Here is a 16753-nt window from a genome sequence, read left to right on the forward strand (position 1 = left end):
TGGAACTGCGGCATGAAATAATGGGATGAAACTCAAGGGGAAGATATACACCACTAGCATACGAGGGAATTTAAGTAATATTCGCGCGGTGCAACCCTGGAATAAGCTATCAATACGAGTCAATGGTATAAAACAACGGACATTTAAATTCTGGTTGAACAAATACTTCGACACTAAAGGCCACAAGAAACTGAGTGCTCTTTCCGGTTTGACATGGATGTAGATAAACCAAACATCCATTAATTACGAAAAATATTCTGGGAGTGTGCGTCCTGTACATTGCCGATGTGTAGGTTAGAGACTGTAAAAAGCATGTTGTTTCTTCTTCCGTCTTTCCAGTAAAAATTCCCATGTCTTGATTTTTCCTACAATAATGGTGTTTTCTGTTTTTTTTCTCCTGCCAGTTGTATTGCAAGAGGGTGTGATGGGTGGGTGACAGCCTTCCTCCTTTTTATCTTCTTTCACATTTTTTTTTCTGTAATTAGCTTCACCCCAGAAATTAACTTATTTCTGAGTCAATAGGCCACCTGCTGTCTTTACATCCAATTTACTCTTTTCTATTTATCCATCCGTCTACCATCTATTTCCTGATCCATCCATCTACCGTCCACTTGTTTCTCCATCCATATACACGCCCATCCACACATCCCTATCATCCATCCATATTCTTCTGGGATCCACCTCGCCCCTTCCTTCCTCCCCGATATTCCGCCTCCTTGCCAAAATACCTTAGTCGTCATATGAAAATCCCTGAAAAGCTGATTGACTGTTTCCACCAGGCCGAACACAGAGCCAACCCACAGCCCCAGAGTCAGCACAACGGCAAGGTCGAAAATTCCAGCTGATATGAACCCCCAAATCGCCCTTACGAACAGAGGGGCAATTTCGGGGGGGAGCCACCACTAATTACAAAAGGTGGGCCGGGCTTTGGGGTTGGAACGGAACGGTAAGGGTGGAAATACAGTGTGAAAGGGTAGGGTTTTTGACGGTACGGGGAGGTCAGGGTTGGTCCTCTCTTGGCCCGAACGCTAAAAGAGTTCAAGGTTACTAATTAATCGGGAATTTCGTGAAGAATACCTGGGAACTTCGGGGAGGAGAGAGAGAGAGAGAGAAACTTTACAAATTCGATCTTGAATACTAATAATTTCCTACTCGAAAACTGATAGCTTAAAATAACAGTTCGTTCATTCAAACTAGGCGATCTTCGTCCTTTTGCTGGTTACATCCCGTAGCTCAGTGTCAAGATAAAATATTACAGCATTCCATCCTTTCCACAGCACTCCTTCGTGACTAGCATCACATTCAAGTGTTAATCTCTTGCATCACCTCAACATTTAAGATGAAGAGATGACAATTTTAGGTGAAATTAAAGTGAAGAAAGTGCAATTCATATCAGTTAAATTCATTACTCTTATCTCTCCTAAATCTGGACAACCTCTCCTTTACGAGATGAGGATGATAATACGAACAAACCCAAAAATTACCAAATGATAATCTGATCCATATGTAATACGCCAGCATTTTATCCCTACCAATATGTTTTATGAGCTTATTTCATTACTACACAGTGTCAGTGATAAAGAGCTAAAATGAGCTGTCCACGTTGGCACGATAGCCTCCGAGTCTGAGGTCACTGCTCCTGCTGGGAGGTTGAAAGGCTGCTGTGAAGATGCTTGTTTTTACACATGGCCTAAGTCCTTTAAGAAATTTAAAACACTCCATTAATCTACCTCCAAGGAAATAACACACACACACACACACACACACACACACACACACACACACACACACACACACACACACACACACACACACATGCTTGTTAGTTCTATTTTTATCAGGATGTCTAGACACATTTAAACATTATGACACAGATACGCAGAGGAAAAAAAAAAAAAAAAGGAAAGCCCAAGGTGAGACAAGAAATAATGCATATATTGACCGGTATATGTATCTATACATATACTGTATATATATATATATATATATATATATATATATATATATGCACAGCAGAATCATATTATTCCAATTACTTCCACTTTACCCACAGACTCAGGCAGAAATTAAAATCCTTTAAACCAACGACAACCACCGGGGCCAAACAAACGAAAACAAAAATGCTCCACAATCAACATAAAACTTCCACCATGTCTTCCCCCAAAAAGCAGGTCAAAGGAAAACCCTCCCTTTCTCCCCCTCCTCATCCCCGCCCCATTTCCTCTTCCCCATCCCTTCCCCCTTCTCCTCTCTCTTTCCCCTCTCTTATCATCTTTCCACTTATCCTTCTTCCTCCTTATCACTTTCGTTTCTCCTCCCCTTTCCCCTCTCCATCCACTTCACTCTCTTCAGCCCTTCCTCTTCCCTCTCATTGCACTTTTCCTCCCCACTTTCCACTTCTTCCCTTCACTTCCCTTCCTCTCTAATTTTCCATATCCTCCTCTAACCCTTTCTTCACTTCATCTTTTCCTCTCTTCTACTCACACGTATCCTCCCGCCTCTACCTTCTTTCCTCTCTTTTTTTTCTCTCTCCCTCCAAATCCATTCCTTGACTATCATCCCTCTCCTCTTCATGACATCTCCAATTCTTTCCCTTTTCTCTCTTCCTCTTCCCCCCCCTCTCTCTCTCTCTGCCTTCTCTCTCCTCTCTCCATGTCCCCTCACCCTTGTTTCCCTCCCCCTACTCTCCCCCCTCCATTACAAAATTCCCTCCCCTGTCCATTTTTACACGTCCAGTCCAGTGCTGCTAACCTCCCCTTACCTTCCTCTTTCTCCCTCCTCCCCTTCCGACCTCTCCCTCCCCTTCCTGCCCATCACCAGCCTCCCCCATGCTTACCTCCCCTTTACCTACCACTAACCCCCCCTCAGTCCCTGCCCCCTATTCTTTCTACCTTCCCGCCATCTACTTTCCATCCTTTCTACCTTCTATCCTACCTACCTCCCCCCTAATACCTGCAACCCATCATACACCTTTCCATCCATCCCTGCCTGTCTCCTGCCGTACCTAACCCTTCCCCTTCCTATCTCTCAATCCGTTCCCGTCCTGCCTACCCTTTGTCCGCCTACACCTGCCTACCCCGTGTCTTCCTATACTTCTAGTACCTCCCCGTTGCCTATTTCCTCGTCCTCTCCACATTGGTGACTTCCTACCAACCTGACCCCCCCACCCTTCTCTTCCTCCCCTCCTCTTCCATACCTTCCTCCCTCCCCATCCCCACTACCCTCCCCCTTTGCCTAACTTCCCTCTAGTCTCCTTTCCTCGCCCTAAGTTCCTGCCTCCCCCCTCACTAATTCCTCATGCCTCCGTGTCTAGTCGTCTCCCCTACTCTCATTTCCCTCTCACCTTCCTAACACCCCCCCCTCTGTTTGTCCCTATCTCTCCCTGTCCCCCTCCCCCCCACTGCCTCCCCCTTGCTTCACCCCCTCCCCCACGTCTGCCTCCCCTGAATTAACTGAGGCAGGGAGCGGCAAATACCATCAGGCGCACCACTTGGGGGAGTGAAATGTGGCCCGGGTAATGAAAGAGGTAGGCAGGGGTGGGCAGGTGGGTAGGCAGGTGGGTAGGCAGAACGATAAACAGGGGGCAGGAAGGGTAGTAAACAAGTAGGGAGGAAAGAGGATAGGCAAGTGGGTAAGCTGGCTGGCGGATAGGCAGGGGGTAAGGGATATGGGTAGGTGGATCAGCTAGCGGAAGGGAAGGTGAGAAAGCAGGAAGACAGGTGAGCAAGTAAGCAGATATTTGTAAGGTAAGTAGGTAGGTAGGTAGGTAAAAAGTTGGAAGGTAGGAAGGCAGGTATGCGATGGCTAGTAAGTGGGTTGATCGACAGGTAGTTGGATAGATCAGTTGTTTAACAGACAGGAAATTACACCGGGAAGATAGGTAAGGAAGGAGGAGCGGTAGGTAGATATGTTGGGGAGGGAGGGAAGAGGGGGAGGAAGGGAAGAGGGGGAGGAAGGGAGGGAGGGACACAGAGAGTAAGCAGATAGAGTCCTCTTGTCTTAAACTGGCCCTCAAATTAGCACCTTTGCAGCTAATACCACGTTGCTCAGTGGCAGAATAAGACAATAATGCGACACTATATTATTTCCACAGCACTTTTTCGTGACTAGCATCACATTCCAGTGTTACTTTTTTGCTGCGACTTAACATTCCAGATGGAGATGGTAGTTTTAGGCAAGGTTCGAGTAAAATGAAACGCATAGGCAGAATAGTAGCATAGTAAAAAAAAAAAAAATGAAAATGATAATAATAATAATAATAATAATAATAATAATAATAGCAATAATAATGTGGCACGTAAAGAAAATAAGCCGATAAAAAAGGTGAAACTAAAGTAGAATGGTATTTTAATAAGTGAAAAGCAGGATTAAGAAGAAGACAGCTGTTAGTTTTATTCATTGTGGGTAGATAGACAGGGGAGATGAGGAGGCTGACAGGGAAAGGACAGGGAAAGAGCAGGGTGAGCAGGTAGTGTAAGCAGGAAGCAGGGTGGTTAGATAGGATGTAGCAGATTAAGTGGTTGGGAAGGGAAAGTGAATGAATGTGCGAAGGAGTGAATGGCCGAAAAATAAAGTCAAGAAAAGAAGGAAATGCGAAAGAAAGGACATAGAAGTAGACTGAGGAAAGATGGAAGGAAGGAAGATAAGAAGGACGAAGAGAAGGAAGGGGGGAAGAAAAGGTGGATGAAAAACAAAGGTGGAAGGAAGGATGGGAGGAATAAAAAATGAATAAAATGGAAAGAAACTAAAGGAAGAACGAATGAACAATGAATGAGCTGACACGTGAATGCATGGACAACGAACGAAGGGAGGACTGAGAGGGAGAGAAAAGTAAAAGAGAGAAGAGAAAAAGAAAATTGAGTTAAGGAATTAAAGGAAGGGACCAAATACTTAAACCACAACAAGATTTGCTCCCTGACGCGACGCAATTAATGAGAGAGAGAGAGAGAGAGAGAGAGATACTTGGTGGCCGGGACGTAACACTAGGGAAAAACTGGCATTATCTTTTGTGTTGTGGGGACGGCTCAGGCTGCTGGTGTGGGGTTGGGTGTAGAAGTGGGAGAAAGAAATGAATAAACGATAATGAGGCACTGATAACACTGAGCCGTCCCCATAAAACACGAGAAACAGCCCAGCGGAGTGGAAGAGGAGCGCAATATATGGACCAACTTGTGTCACTCGTTAGTTTCCGGAACATCTCACTAGGTCTCGACACATCTTCGAAACAGTGTATGAAGCTAATGACTGCATCTGTATCAGTACTAATTACATACCACAATTCTCGACCCAATTACACTCACTAATGACCTCACGAATCACCTACGACTTTATGAAACACCAGAGTTAGCTAATTACACTTTAAGAATCACCCTAACGAACCACCAAACTGAATAAGAACCTCACAAACCACTGATCACATTACAGTCCGCCTAACAAGCCAATTACTCTTCAGACGAACCACTTAATGAACCACCTCACGAACCATCAAACGAACCGTCACGTCTCAGGTTCGTACCCACTGCCCCGCACACGGACGAAGGACGAGGTACGGGGTGAGGCAAAAGTTTGAGGGGGGGGGTTAGTTCGTGACCTCATTAGGGCTAACGAGCGGTTAAGTGAAGCCTCATTACGGGTGGGGGAAAAGCAGTCCGACTTGCCGATTGGTTATGGGGACTGGGGGTGGATTGGGGAGGATTGGGAGTGTATTAGGGAGGAAAGAATAGGGTTGGACTGGGGATACGGTTAAGACTGGGGACTGGGGGTGGACTGGGAGCTGGGGATGGACTGGAAGCTGGGGATGGCTTGGTGATTGGGGTAAGACTGGAGATTGGGGTGGACTGGTGACTGGGGATGGACTGGGGGCTGGTGACTGATGACTGGGGACGGACTAGAGACTGGTGACGGACTAGGGAAGGACGGGAATGGAGATGGACTGGGGACAGACTGGGGAAGGACTGGTGACTGGAAATGGACTGGGGATTGGGGATGGACTGGGAACAGGAAAAAGATTGGGGACTGGAAAAGGATTGGGGATTGGCAACGGACTGGGGATGGGGAACGGATTAGAGATTGGGAATGGACGGGGGATAAAGGAGGATGGGGTACTGGGGATGAGCGAGGACTGAGGAGGGATAACGATTAGCAAGGGAGTTGGGAATGGGGGAAGGGTATTGGGGAAGGTTGGGGATTGGGAAGGCGAGGGGATAGTGGAGGAGGAGAGACTGGGAAAGGCATGGGATTGGTGAAGGGATGGGATGGGATGAGGGAGGGGATGGGATGGGGGGAAGAAGTGGGATGGATTGGGAAGGAGGGGGATGGGGGACAGGGTGGGGGAGCTTGGACACGGGAGGGATGGGAAAAAGGGGTGAGGATTGGGTATTGGGAGGGACTGGCGAGGGGGTTGGGAATGGGAAAAGGCACTGGGGAAGATAACTGAGAGAGAGAGAGAGAGAGAGAGAGAGAGAGAGAGAAGAAAGCACAACAGGATAACGAAGGATGGTAGAGAGGGATAATCTGGTTAGGATAATAGGATGAGTGAAGCCAGGGTGAATGAGCTTAATGAGGGACGTAATTAAAGCACCGGATAAATGGGTAAACGAGTAAATGGGAGAAAATAAATGACCACTATTTATACTCCTTCCACCTTAACCTGGTCGACATTTTTTCGTCTTTTTCCAGCTTATTTCACGTAGGTCAATGGCTGAAAAAGACAATACTCTACATCCTTTCCATTGCACTTCTTCGTGACACAGCACCATATTTTTGTATTAATTTGTTACGACTCAGGATTCAAGGAGAGATGACACTTTTAGGCCAAGTTAAAGCGAAAAGAGTATAATGAATGAACTGAGTATGAGTAGCAATGAATACTGAAGGATAAATTTATGTAGAATGAATTGGCAAAGTCATGGAATAGAATGAATAGAGGAGATAATGAATGGGTAAGTATGAATGAATCACAATGGATTTGAACGCCAGCGAATTAATGTTGAATGAATGAATGATTCTGTGAGGTACGGTCAGGATTTCGGGGGCATGAATGATGAGGGAATGACAGTGTGGCCCACTCAATTTGCAGATTTTGGTTAGTTTCTCCTATCAAATTTTTTCCATTCCCTCTGGACCCTTCCTCACTCCATCCTTAGGTGGGAAAGGGAGGTCTGGATGATGATGATGATGATGATGATGATGACGAACGATTATGATGATGATGATGATGATGACGAACGATTATGATGATGATGATGATAATGATGATGACTATACGGGTCGCTATGAGTAAACTGGGCTTATGAGTCGAAATGAGTAAATGAGAATGACTGAATGAGGCGAAGGTGTGAGTGGGTAAGAGCCTATGGGGTGACTGTAAGTAAGGATGAATCAAGAGGCGTGAAGTTATGGGTGACTCAAGAAATAAGGAACAATTCTTACGGTGAATCTGAGAAAGAATAGTAAGTAGGAAAAATGAGATGCGAGAGACATGGTAAGGGGGAATGGGAGAAAGGGAGAGAATGCGGGAAGGGGATAACCAGGAAAAAGGAGGGGAGAAGAAAGAACTGGGGAGAATAAGTGAGGAAAAAACAGGAAAGGGATGACACAGAGTAAGGGGGGCGGGAAGAGGGAAAGAGTGGGGAGAAAAAAGAGAAAGAAATACATGAAACAATGTGAAATGGAGAGAAGGTGAAATAACAGAAAGGGAATGGGGGTAAAAGGAATGGAAGAAATGGTTAAGAAAGACAGAAACAAAGGGAAGGAGGGGTAACAGTAAGAATGGAGGAGGAAGCGGGAGGGGGGAGAGGTAGGGATGAATGACGGGAGTGGGTAGGCGAGAAGAATACAAAGGGAGAACCAAGTAACGGATAGGGTGAAAGACAGGTCATCTCGGGAAGATGGGGAGGTGACATGGGGGAGGGAGGTGGGAGGGAAGTGCTGAAAGAAGGAAGGTGAAGGGATGATGATGGGGGAGGGAGATGAGAAAGGTGGTGGTGGGAAAGGATGAGAATGGTGGTGGTGGTGGTGGGGGTGGGGGACGATACGAGTAAAAGGTGGGTGGGACAGGAGGGTGAGGAGATGTCGAGGGGAAGAGAGAAGGGAGTAAACGAAGACAGGTGGCAGGGAGAGGAAGCCTGCCCAAGGAAGGGAGGAAATATGAAATGTAAGAGGTAGGGAAGGGAGGGAGGGATGTTAAGGACGGGATGGAAAGGGAGGAGTGTGAGACGCATGGGATGGGTTGTGTCCCGAATGGAAAACGTGAAAAAAATCGTCTGCTCTGTAATTTTTAGTCCGTGTGTTGCGTCTGGTCCCCTTTACCTCAAAGTGTTTTAACTACAAGAATAGCAATGTACAATCAACAAAACAAGTATAGTTCTTACGGCCTAGATTAAATAGACCTAAGCGATATATTTCTCCCTATGTTCCGTGATGTGTGTGTGTGTGTGTGTGTGTGTGTGTGTGTGTGTGTGTGTGTGTGTGTGTGTGTGTGTGTGTGTGTGTGTGTGTGTGTGTGTGTGTGTGTGTGTGTGTGTGTGTGTGTGTGTGTGTGTGTGTGTGTGTGTGTGTGTGTGTGTGTGTGTGTGTGTGTGTGTGTGTGTGTGTGTGTGTAAACTGAGCTTCAGGTTGATGCCATAGTTTTTTTTTTTTTTTAGTCCTTCACTCCCGTTTATTTTATCCGACTTTATTCAGCTTGAGAGAGACTTTTCGACCTGGAAGGTAATTTATATCCTTCATTAACCCTGGCACTATACGGGATCTCCCAAAAGCTGAATAAAAATCGTCTGGAACTAGCGGGAATAAATCACACACACACACACACACACACACACACACACACACACACACACACACACACACACACACACACACACACACACAAAATAAATAATACTGAAATACGATATGCAGTAAGATATTTCAAAACTTCTTGTCCCGTGTTTTCGACTGCAACCAGGATACTGAAACTTTTCCTTCACTTAACATGCATACCAGTTCTGTGGCGATGATAAGAAATTCTGATGCGGTGACAGGAACTTAGCTCTTAATAAGTTAACCTAAAGTAGACAACAGGAAAATTTCTTTAAGATATGAAACCGACACTCGTAAAAAAAGAGCAACATTGACGGTCATGAAGTACGGATTTTGCAAAGACTAACCATTTTCAGTGATGTAAAGTTTTTGTGGCTAATGTAAGATGAAAGGGGGAAACGTTATACATACATCTCAAATATCTTCATTATACATCAAGCAGAAAATTCTCAGGGTATACAAACCACTGATAACAAATACTCAGTTCAGTGCTAGCGTCATGGCAGCCACATATCCACGTCTTCACCAAATGCATGGTTTTAAGCTTCTTGTGTAAGTGCTTTAGAAACTGAGTTCTTTATAGTAAATTGCATCTTATTTTACTTAACCATTTATTCACTCTCATCTTCACTGAACTGTCAATGGTAGAAATCACGACAACAAGACTGAAAGGAAGGTTGAAACTAATAACTGATGATGATCATGATAACGTAAAGACCAACTCAATGATGATGATAAAGAGAACAAACAGGGAGAAAAGGAAAACTAACAATCTCCATCCTGCACTTACTTCTTAATGCCAGGCAGGAGGAGGTTTGAGGCGTGTTTGACGGTCTCCACACACTGCCTCCGCACCTTCCTGATCCTCTCCCTCAGCTCTGGCCCGTCCTTCGCCTGGCCCACGCAGATCAGCAGGTCCCGGAACAGCGCCACTTGCGAGTTGATCTCCACCACCAGCTGTTGGGGAAGATGGTGGGACGGTTAGTGGAGTTTTGTGGGGGTGGAGAGGAGGGAGGGGAGAAACGTTGACAGAAGGAATGGCAGGGATTACAATAATGAAGATAAATTTGCAAGATCTGAACAATGAAAAAGCGCTCCCCGTCCCCATTCCTCTCGCTCCCTCTCAATACCTCGGTAATACTCCAAGAATCAGGTCCCCTTCGCTTTTCAACCTGCAGCCTTCCTTCTGACATCAAGATGAACACACACACACACACACACACACACACACACACACACACACACACACACACACACACACACACACATATATATATATATATATATATATATATATATATACTTACTGAATATACTGTATATATATCGGGTATATTATGAAGCAGCGTGAATTACAATTTCATGGTGTACAGTTCTACAAACGATTCCTAGTTATGTAGTTAAGGCCTGAATTTATGAAAATGGTTATAAAATGGGCAAACCTGCTTCACCTGTGATGTTATAAGCTATTAAAGTCATTCTCACTGCAGGTACGGTATGATCCCTATCAAAACAACGGCTCATTACTCCTGATAGTGTAATGGAAAATACGTTGTTGAGTCACGTCCTCATGTTCAAACCCACGAATTTTGAGACTCCTGGATCCATCCCAAACACACGAATGAATCAAACACATGTTCTGTTTAATGAACAAACAGTAAATTACTTCACCACGAACACGTCCATCTCAGTGTGCTTTCGGCGTTACACTGCCACCAGGGGATTCCATTTAGCTTTGGGGAGCCGTTTCATGGTGGAGGAGTTAAATGAAGATTGCTTCCAACTCCTTCACTATGGATTCCAACTCCTTTACTGTGGGTTCTAACTCCTTTACTGTGAGTTCTAACTCCTTTACTGTGGGTTCTAACTCCTTTACTGTGGGTTCTAACTCCTTTACTGTGGGTTCTAAGTCCTTCACTAATGGTTCTAAGTCCTTCACTAATGGTTCTAACTCCTTCACTAATGGTTCTAACACCCACACTATGACAGATTTCTCGTGAGCTAAATAAATCTGTCGAATGATAGAATGGTATAAATTATAATCAAATGTTATCGTCACAATGTGGCTATAGTGCTGAAATAAAAACATCTGAACAACGTGGGAAAAAGTATGCTTCATTTAAGGCTTTCGTCTGCCACCTTCCTTTGGTGTAAATTTTTGGTAAGATTTAGAAAGTTCTTAAGTTTATTGCCATGGTTATCACCACCAGATGCCCAGAGTCAATATAATTTTCTATTAACATACATAAATAGATGGACAGATAGAAAAATAAATAGGTAATAAATTAACAACCAATTAGATGGATACATGGATCCAGGAAAATCACATTATATATATATATATATATATATATATATATATATATATATATATAGAGAGAGAGAGAGAGAGAGAGAGAGAGAGAGAGAGAGAGAGAGAGAGAGAGAGAGAGAGAGCAATAAAAACCAATAAAACAGCCATGGATTGAGAAAAATCGAGAATGGGAAAGCAGAGAACGAAGGAAGGAGGGGAGAGGGTGTGCGAAGGAAAAGAAAGGGAAGAGGGATGGGGAAGAAAGGGGAGCGGGATCAGGAAGGAGTGGATGTGAGAAGGGAAAGAGAGGGCGAGGGAAAGAAAGAGAAGGGAGAGTGGAAGAAGCGGAAGAAAGAGGGGGAAGGAGAGACGAATAGTAAGACTGGAAGACGAGGAAGGAAAACTGGTGAAATGGACAGGGAGAGGGAGAAGAGGAGAGGGAGGAAAGAAATAGTACCTCCATCACTGTCTGTCAGGTGGAAAGGGAGTGGCATTCGTGAGTAGGGAGAGAAAGAATCGGAGGGAGGAAAGACGGACATAAGTGAGGCGGGATGAGGGTGAGGGAGGGAGGGAATGAGAAAGAGCGAGGGGGAGAAGGAAATAAGTTATGGAGAGAAAATGAGACGGAATGATGGAGATTAGAAAGTAAGGGGTAAGAGAAAATGTACCACAGAAACTGCAGGGAAAAAGTGTGAGTGAGAAAGATGTGTAAAAGAGAGTGAAGGGGAGAGAATAAGGGAAGAAGTGACGAACTGGGAATAGGAGAGAAAAGGAATGAGAGAGAGAGAGAGAGAGAGAGAGAGAGAGAGAGAGAGAGAGAGAGAGAGAGAGAGAGAGAGAGAGAGAGAGAGAGAGATCCAAAACAAGAAAACATGTAAAAAGACACCCATAAATCCAAGTGAATGGTAGAGGAGCTAATAAAAGAAGAGGTGGACAGAGAAAGAAAGTGAGAAAGAAAGCGAGAGAAATGACCAACAGTTACAATAAAAGTGATAAATGAGAGGGAAAGGCAAACACCCATTTTTTTTCATCTATCTATCAATGGGGAGGAAAATAATGGGTAAAGAGAAAGACGAATGATAAATGGGTAATGTGAAGCGGATGAAAAAATGGGGAGGAAATAAATAATCGATAAATGGAGGCACAAAGTTAAAAGAAAATATCAGGAAAAAATGAATACAGGAGAAGGAAAAAACTGATAAATGGTTACAAAACGTGTAAATGAAAAAATGGGCAAATGGTTAAAAATGGGTAAATGGTTAAAAATGGGCAAATGGTTAAAAATGGGTAAATTAATAAAAAAAATATTGGTAAGAAAAAGGAAAGAAAAAATACTGCGAATGTGGATATCGATAATAACGAATACAAAATATATATAAAAATAATAATAAATTAAGAAACACAAAGGGGAAACAGACCATAAAATAAAATCAGGGATAAACAGGTGGTGGTAATAATAATAATAAAAATAATAATAATAATAATAATAATAACAATACTACTATAAGGGGAAAATGATGAAGATGCAAAGAAAGACAGACGATAAAGATGCAAAAGCGAGAGGTAATAAGGATGGTAATGAGATGATACAAACATACATACACACATGATACATCATACATACACGCACATTATATATATATATATATATATATATATATATATATATATATATATATATATATATATATATATATATATATATATATATATATATATATATATATATATATATATATATATATATATATATATATATATATATAAACAAACACTTACAGACTTGCCCACCCAAATGACAACACATGAAGTTACTGGCATTCCATCAACCTTTCTCTCTCTCTCTCTCTCTCTCTCTCTCGTCATCCCTTCTTCCCTCCCTCCCTTCTCCACCACTCAGCACCCTCCACTCCACTCCTCCACCAATCACTTCACTAAATTAATAATCAATTTAGTGTGACCATTATTAAAGGCAGACAGGGAGGGATTCGGAACGTCTGTCTGTCTGTATATCTGTTAGGCTTCGCTCCTTCTCGCCCCCCCCCTTCTCTCTCTCTCTCTCTCTCTCTCTCTCTCTCTCTCTCTCTCTCTCTCTCTCTCTCTCTCTCTCTCTCTCTCCAACAGAATTCAGAGCAGCATGAACAGGCAGCATTAATATTTGACTGACATCTCCCCCCATACTTTCCCACCCCCCCTCTGTCTCTCTCTCTCTCTCTCTCTCAAATAAACACACACACACACACACACACACACACACACACACACACACACACACACACACACACACACACACATATATATATATATACACACACACACACACACACACACACACACACACACACACACACACACACACACACACACACACACACACACACATTTTGCCTCTCCAATTGCTCCATTTTTCACACATATACGCCCCTCACCTTCACCTTCTCCCTCTTGCTCAACTTCTTCCTCCCTCCTCTGGTCTCTCTCTCTCTCTCTCTCTCTCTCTCTCACACACACACACACACACACACACACACACACACACACACACACATACACACACACACGATTGAAAAATGGCAAATGTTTCATAAAATTATAAAATGGACGAGGCTGAAAATGACTGACCACATAAGTCTTCCCTTAAATATAGGAAAAATAATCGGATCTTGTCTTACTGAAAACGATAAATTGTTTAGGGATATTGAAGACGGGTATTGGAAGGGCTAATCACGTAAGACTGATTGGTTGGTATAACTTGGCCACTCCCTCAACTTCAGCACTTAGTTAAGGTTGTGTGACAGCGATACGGCGTACTTTTACTGATAGATAGATAGATAGATAAATAGATACATACACGGAGAGACAAACAGATAGATAGACTGATGGGAACGGGCTGTTTTCATCCCCCCTTTCTCCTCCTTCCCTGCTCTCTTTTCCCTCTCTCTTCCAAGCATACCTTTTCACCCCTGTCTCTTCCTTTCTCTAACCCCTCTCTCCCTTTTCTTCCCTTTCCCCACTTCCCTACTGGTTCCTCTCTCTCTCTCTCTCTCTCTCTCTCTCTCTCTCATCTCATTTACATACTCCCCCCTCCCTTCATTATATAGCCTACACTGTTGTCCACCCACACCACCGTGTTCCTCCACTCCCCCTATCCTCCCCCCCACCTCTCTCTCTCTCTCTCTCTCTCTCTCTCTCTCTCTCTCTCTCCACACACACACACACACACACACACACACATTTTCCACTTCATTCTTTGTCCTATTTTACTCCCCTCACCCCTCCCTCTCTCTCTCTCTCTCTCACACACACACACACACACACACAACACACACACAGACCTTCCATTTCATCCTTTATCCTATTTTACTCACCTCTCTCTCTCTCTCTCTCTCTCTCTCTCTCTCTCTCTCTCTCTCTCTCTCCCCCTCACCTCCCTTGGGGCCCACTGCATCATGCTGGTGGGGACGTGAAAAAGACCCACGCCAAACTTTAACCTCAAATTTCAGGGAGTATTTGTTCCGTGCCCGATTCTTTTTAATGTGAACACCAGTGCTACATTTCCGAACAACAATGTGTAGTTAATGCGATGGTAGCGGGGGTTTTGTCGCTCTGTGTATGTACTGTTGTAATGTCTTTCTGTGTAGCTTTTTGTAGGCATCTCTTTATGTGTGTATATCTATATCTACAATCGAATCCTCTATCCATCGATCAGCCAATCAATTAGTCTGTTCTCTGCATCTGTCTGTGTACCAATCTGCACAGTTACATATCAAACAAATTTTAAAAAGGGCATACTCTTCTCATTTCCATAACCTGATTCCACTTATTTTACAACTATTTAGTTGCCTCTAATACTCACAGTAAATATGCTAATTTTCATAGTAAATATGCTAATCATCATTTGGTTTAAATTAATAATTTATAGCAAAGACAGACGCAAATGCGAGGTCCATCCAGGAACCAAACCTTCAAACTCTTTCCCGTGTCTCGGTGTGACGAAGCGCTGTCCACCGCGAGGGAACAATGGTTCACTGCGCGGGACGGCTCGACAGGGGCGATTGCTTGCCCACGGTTGATAGGTGTGCTCGGCCAGGCAGAGGTTACTGACCGATAACAACAACAACAAGTAAATAATGTGAACACAGACAATGATTACAGTTGTAACAGATCAAGAACACAGACATCAAGGAAAAACGACAAGGAATACAAATATAAAAGATAAATATTACCCAAGTATTCCCAGCGTACCGTAAAGGGCAACTAAACAACAGGAGAGTGGATGCCCCTCCTCATTTTACTGGCGTACGGATGTGACATAAAGCAGCCTCGCAACCCCAGTGCCATAGTACTGGTGGGGGGTGATGGTAGTGTGAATGATTGCTCTCACTCAAGTCTTGATATAGATTACGAAACAGATGATGATGATGATGATGATGACGAGTATGACGACTACGATAACGATGACAGTAATGATGATGATGATGATTATAGTGATGATGATATCGAGACAGTGATGATAAAGATGACGACTACAACAACAACGATAATGATGATGATGATGATGATGATGATTACAACTATTGCTACAGAGTTCATTATTATCGTTAGTTAAAATTCTGAGCTGTGAATTATTCGTGCCGCTGGTTGTTGATATATATATACCTTCCAATTACCCCAGCTTAGCATTGCCTCTCTTCCTGGAACAATTATTACACTCTACCTGGCCATAATCCTACAGGCAATGTGTACAGAAAATATATGTACATAATTAAATACATATACACATGCATACATACACATACGCACCTTACACATGCACAAATTTACACACATACAAACGTACAAACATATATCTGCACATACGCACACGTCACACACATACATACTTAAAACAGCCCCACAAAACATACAGATACACAAAACAGTCACACACACACACACACACACACACACACACACACACACACACACACACACACACACACTCACACACACACACAGCGCCTCCCTAAATAATCGTAGTAAAGGGGACAAAATAATAAATAAATATATAACTACGCACCACATATATAATTAAAAGAATCAGAACCCAGAAAAAACAATTGAAAGATGGCAAGAAAAATCCAAAACTAGAAAAAAATAGTGGCAGTAAAGCTAGAATGATAAACCTGAATACAGTCTAGAGCCAAAGCCGGGCCTAGAAACTTTAATATAGATTGAAAGTAATGTTACAAGAATAAAAAACTCGTGCCCCAAAGAAAAGTTGTAAGAATTGGCCCCTAAAAGAAACAGAAGAGGGAAAGTTAGAATTAGTTAACTTTAATATGCATATGAAGCAAAGTTAGAGGAATACGAAGTTAGAATCGACAAAGTTGGTAAAATGAAAAACATAAACATACACCCAGAGCGATGTTGAGCCTTATAGTGAGGTGTAACATTATTATTATTATTATCATTACTATTGTTATTGTTCCTGTTGTTTTCTTTTTCTTTATTATTATTATTATTATTATTACCTGTCGCTGTTTCTTTATTTCTTCTTCTGATTATCATTTTACTACTATTATTATAATTATTATTGCTATTATTCTTATTCGTATTCTTATTATTATAATTGTACCTGTTCCTGTTGTTATTTCTTTTTCTTCTTATTTTAATTAT

At 42.9% G+C, this 16753-nt stretch overlaps 1 protein-coding gene across 1 annotated transcript in view; it reads right to left on the minus strand.

Annotated features, from left to right (window-relative positions):
- Nucleotides 1-16753, minus strand: part of LOC145400956 (regulator of G-protein signaling 7-binding protein-like) — a 447682-nt gene that overhangs the window by 49496 nt on the left and 381433 nt on the right. Inside the window, exon 2 of the mRNA XM_080273321.1 lies at nt 9593-9759. Coding sequence (XP_080129447.1) covers nt 9593-9759 — 167 coding nt within the window. The remainder of the gene's footprint in view (nt 1-9592; nt 9760-16753) is intronic.

The sequence above is a fragment of the Coenobita brevimanus genome, chromosome 54, assembly GCF_032717465.1.
Source record: "Coenobita brevimanus isolate Jiangsu-jjx chromosome 54, ASM3271746v2, whole genome shotgun sequence".
NCBI lineage: Eukaryota > Metazoa > Arthropoda > Malacostraca > Decapoda > Coenobitidae > Coenobita > Coenobita brevimanus.